Source organism: Ursus arctos, chromosome X, assembly GCF_023065955.2.
Source record: "Ursus arctos isolate Adak ecotype North America chromosome X, UrsArc2.0, whole genome shotgun sequence".
NCBI classification, from domain to species: domain Eukaryota; kingdom Metazoa; phylum Chordata; class Mammalia; order Carnivora; family Ursidae; genus Ursus; species Ursus arctos.
In genome coordinates this window covers 21,383,906-21,388,730 of record NC_079873.1, presented here as the reverse complement: position 1 = coordinate 21,388,730, position 4,825 = coordinate 21,383,906, and the positions used below count along the sequence as shown (strand labels likewise).

General features: G+C 40.2%; 1 protein-coding gene across 1 annotated transcript; it reads right to left on the bottom strand.

The window, feature by feature from the left end:
- Positions 1-3,640: 3,640 nt before the first annotated feature.
- Positions 3,641-3,946, bottom strand: LOC123000146 (small ubiquitin-related modifier 1-like). The gene has a single exon (XM_044377588.1). The coding sequence runs from the start codon at positions 3,944-3,946 to the stop codon at positions 3,641-3,643; it is 306 nt and encodes a 101-aa protein (XP_044233523.1).
- Between the last annotated feature and the right edge of the window lie 879 nt (positions 3,947-4,825).

Here is a 4,825-nt window from a genome sequence, read left to right as displayed (position 1 = left end):
TAGTGAGAAAAGATCTTACTTTCTCTCCTCCCCCTTCGCTCATTATAGTCCCATATTGACTGATGCCTTCTGAGCATGGGTTTAATGACTAGTTTAGGAAGTGGTTAAAAGCGTTATACTGGAATCTGATGGCTCAGTACAAATTCTGACTCCCCTAGTTACAAGATTTTCTGAGCACGTTCCTAAATTTTGCTTGTGCTTACCACAGACAGGACTTCCCACTACTTCCCACTGACTCTAGCCCTCGTTGGTTCATATCTAGAGTTTTGCAGGTGTGGTTCTGATTTTGTAGCACTGGGTCAGATGTTGGTAGAGGCCCGAACAGAACACGTATCAAATAACAGCGTCTTTTCTAAAATTATTTCACTTTCTTTTTCAAGCACTTGTGAAGTAAATATTCTTTTTTCATCTCAATAGCAGTATCTGAAGCTCAGATGAGCCAACTACCTTGACCCAGTAAATGACACAGCTGACTTCGCCATCAGTATCTGGTTATTCACACTTTGTTTCTTGAGCGCTCAGCAGTTAAGCCCTTTTGGAGGGAAAAGGCTAAAGGACTCTTTGAGGGAGTTTCCTTGGGAAAACTGAAGTTATAAATATGCCGTGAAGGGCCATTGGTATTGGCATCTTACAAACTTTATGGTATCTCAAGAAGATTATGTAGCTGGATTAGATAATGAGATTGTAAATGTCTCTCAGCTAAATTAGGCTTTATCTAAACCAGGTCATTGCACGCCAGCTCTTTAAAGCCTCTGGATCGCATAAATATACAATGAATATGACGGAAGTCCTTGCTAAATTTAATCAAGAACATTCTGTACAAGGGACTATCCTTTATGCAGTAGTACGCAGTAATGACTGGCTTGCATAGGTATATTTATCCTGGTATAGACAGTGAGGTATTGACGTCTAACTGCTGTATTTCTTGAGCTTTAAAACAAGCAGACAAGAAGCAATCCAAACAGTTTATTTCCATGTCACTGAGTAAAGTAACATCAGATCCTAAAATGTAGTCCTTGCCCACTTTCAGGTGATATGACCCAATCTAGGAAGTGACCATGAAGCCTTTAGATGTGATTTAATATGAATTGTGGCCCTACTTCATAAAATAGCATTTCATGATATTACTTTGTGATTAGACTACTGCAGGCTTTTTTTCAAGTAATTTTTTTAATAGTTAAAATGAACTATTTCCAGGCTCTTCTCCATGCAAAGCAGGAGAAATATAAAGGCTCTTTTTGATCTGGCGTCTTGTATTAATTTAAATTGAATCTTCACTATTTGAATTTATTGCAGCAGATGTCCTCAGCTACCCAATTATTTTAGCACAATTTGGCACATATATAATTTTAAAAGATCTTGTATCTAGCGAAGCATTTAATTTCCTACCAAATTAATCCCTTTGGAACATTACATTGGATGCCATGGTGATTAAAAAAAAAAGACTCTTTCATAACAGCAAGTTGCTCCAGTAAATACCCAGTATTCTGCACAAATGGAAGATCTGCATTTATTTCCTCTGTTATATATGGTGCACGTTTTCTTATTACTAATAACAATGTATGCTGTGCCCTTTCCTTTCTAATTCTGGGTTTTTCTGTTTTCCTGTTTGAAGGAGATGACATGTTTTTCTTGACCCTTAAAGGGCAATAATGTGGATTAAACCAGAATTCTTCAACAATGTGGTCAGGAACAGGAATGATAATGTTTAAAATTTTGTTTAGCTGAATGACATATACCTCAGTATGCATTTTTAGTAATTAATTAGCATAAGTTAATGTGTCCCAGTTACTGTTGCCGTGTAACAAATCATTCTAAAACGTTTTAGAGTAACGCAACCATTTTATAATGTGTACAGATTCTGTGGATTAGATACTTAGATATGGCATAGCACAGATGGTTTGACTGTGATCCATGATGTCTGGGCCTTCAGCTGGCAAGACTCAAAGACTAGAGATGACTTAATGGCTGAGAGCTATGAAAATCTGGAATTCTTTCACATACATGTGTGGCACATAGTCTGGTATTATTAAAGGTCTGGAAATTCAACTGGGAATGTTGGCTGAAACACCTGTATACAGCCTTTCCTGGTATTTTTGGTTTTAATTCCGTGGTGGCTAGTTTTCTGAGGTAAAACATCTTAGAGGAAAGCATGCCAAAATCAAGCATTCCAGGAGCACCAGGTAACAGAGCCTCAGAATTCACCTGGCATCATCCCCTCCAAATAGCTAAAAGCCCATCCCAGAAGTCAGTCTAGATTCAAGGAGAAAAGACACAGAACCTACCACTTAATTACAGAAGTTGAAATGTTCTGTGGATATATTTTAAGACCATAACAAATGTCTCATCTAAGAGAGTGATATATGACAGGTAATTTTTCCCTGTATGCTTCAGATTGTTGTAGACTATATATAACATGACACATCCCTCAACTCTTAGGAAATGCACTGAAGTTCAGGTAGAGAGCTTGACAAAGTATTCACCATCTATGTTATGCTTGACTTTGTTATTTTTTGGTTTTTGCTTTAATATTTTGTTTATCATAATGTAGCTGGTATAGACAATGTTCACTTAAAACCCACATCCCAGGGGTGTCTGGGTGGCTCAGTCGGTTAAGCGTCTCCTTTTGGCTCAGGTCATGATCTCAGGGTCCTGGGATGGAGCCCCTTGCCATCATTATCGTCGTCGTCATCTTCATTGGGCTCCCTGTTCAGCAGGGAGTCTGCTTCTCCCTCTCCCTCCACCCCCCTCCCTCTGCCCTCCTCCCTCTGCCCCTCTTCCTCCGCCCTCCTCCCTCTGCCCCTCTTCCTCCGCCCTCCTCCCTCTGCCCCTCTTCCTCTGCCCTCCTCCCTCTGCCCCTCTCCTGTGCCCCTCCCCCCTACTCATATTCACACTCTCGAATAAATAAAAGCTAAAAAAAAAAAAAAAAAAAAAAAAACCCCATACCCCAGGCCGAAAAGTACACATAAAATAAAAAAGAGCAGTGTTCTGTTGAATACACTTCTGCATGAATAACTTTATTAACTGCTAATGGACATTAGGGCTTTCCTGGAATCTTCTGATGAGTCTTTTATCTTAAAATGCTTTCTCCTTAGTGAAGCCATCTTTGAGGTTAGTCATTACTCTCACCATCGCTGTTATTTCAGCTCCAGCCTGATAGTTCTCTTCTTTTGGTGCAGACACTCAAATTCTAAATGTAGCTTCAAGTTGAGGAAAGATCATTTTCCACAGTTCAGTTCTCTGAAAAACTTCCATCTCCCACAGAAAGTCATAGTCCAGGAATGAAGCAGTCACATGCTAGAACATCAGTGCCCATTGAGAAGTCATTTTGAACACTAGCATTGGTTGATCTTTTTTATCACAAGCCTGAAAATGCACAGTCCGGGCCTCTCTGCGCACACATGTAATTTTTTAAAAGTTGAGGACAATATATGAAGGAGGCTGAGGTTTGATCACAAGATGAGCACAATGAAAATAAGTGATAATGAATAACGGGCACTAGAATTCAAATTATCAGATACTTTAAAGAGATGTGGTGCGCACAGTTTTCACCAATTCCGTTTTGAACACCACATTACAAAATAACTATTTTTAAGAATAAAAAGGATTGAGGGTAAAGGAAAAAAGATGAAAGGAATACCTAAATCATTGGATGACCGCCGGTTTGTTCCTGATAAACTTCAATCACATCATCTTCCTCCATTCCCAGTTCTTTGGCGGTGTGATTATCAGCAATTCTCTGACCATCAAACAGAAATCGAAGTGAATTCGCTGGAACTCCCTGCCTTTGAGAGTAGGATTCTTTGAGTTTCTTCAGATGGGTTGTCATTTTCACTTTGAAGTGTACCTCACTGCTATCCTGTCCAATGACTTTGAGTTTAATGTAGTCTTCTGCCTTCTTATCGCCCACATCCTCATTGGAAGGTGTTTCCTCCTCGCCATCCATGGTGACAGCGGCTTCACTCAGGGTCTCCACAGGGAAGTGGCAGTGGCAGCCTCGGGCAGGCAGAACCTCACTCTGGGGGTCTACAGATCCCTTTGGCACGATGCTGGGACTGGGTTGCTATGCTCAGCTTTGAATTCTGCTTTGGAATTCTTGATGACATGTCATAAATATTCTTTATGATCCTTAGGGTTCTACTGACCCAAGTATGTCATTCGAGTTGTTTAATCGCTACAACTCAAGAGCAAGCTTACAATAAATAATAAGAAAGGGATAAAAGGGAAGCATGTAAATCAGCAATATTAATGAACATCTCTTAGTTGTCTGTTTGTGTTCCCCAAAAATTAGACAGCAAGGAAAGGACTTTGGAGCATGTAGTTTATTTGAGAGGTGATCCCAGGAAGCCTAAGTAAGAAAGGAAAGTGAGACAAGCCAACAGAGTATTTTAATGGCTAGGTGTTTGCTGTGTTCAACTGGGGCTCAAGGTGCTGAGGACCATCTGAGATAACACAGTAAACATGCCTCAGAATCACTGTCTAGGTGAATAAGAAGCAGGAACATTTTACCACCATCAACCATACCATAGAGATTTGGGACCAGGTGTATCAGGGATTCCACAGTTACCCATTGTTTTTGTTTATGGTAAGCATTATCCCCTGCTGCCTAGAAAACTCTTAGAGAAGATCTGCCTGCCACTCAAGCCCTTGAGGGAGGAGCTGTCAGAGGGTGTGGGAATCATCTACCAGAGATGGCAGCTGACTCATTTGGGGCAAGGGGATATGGGATTGGAGTATCAACATCTCCTCCATCTTGTTTGGGTTGTTTTGCGGTAATTATGATTTTATAAATGTATTACATTTACATAGATTAACAAAAGCAAAT

Coding starts and splice junctions, on each gene's coding strand:
- LOC123000146 (XM_044377588.1), bottom strand. CDS start 3,946: ATGGATGGCGAGGAGGAAACACCTTCCAATGAGGATGTGGGCGATAAG.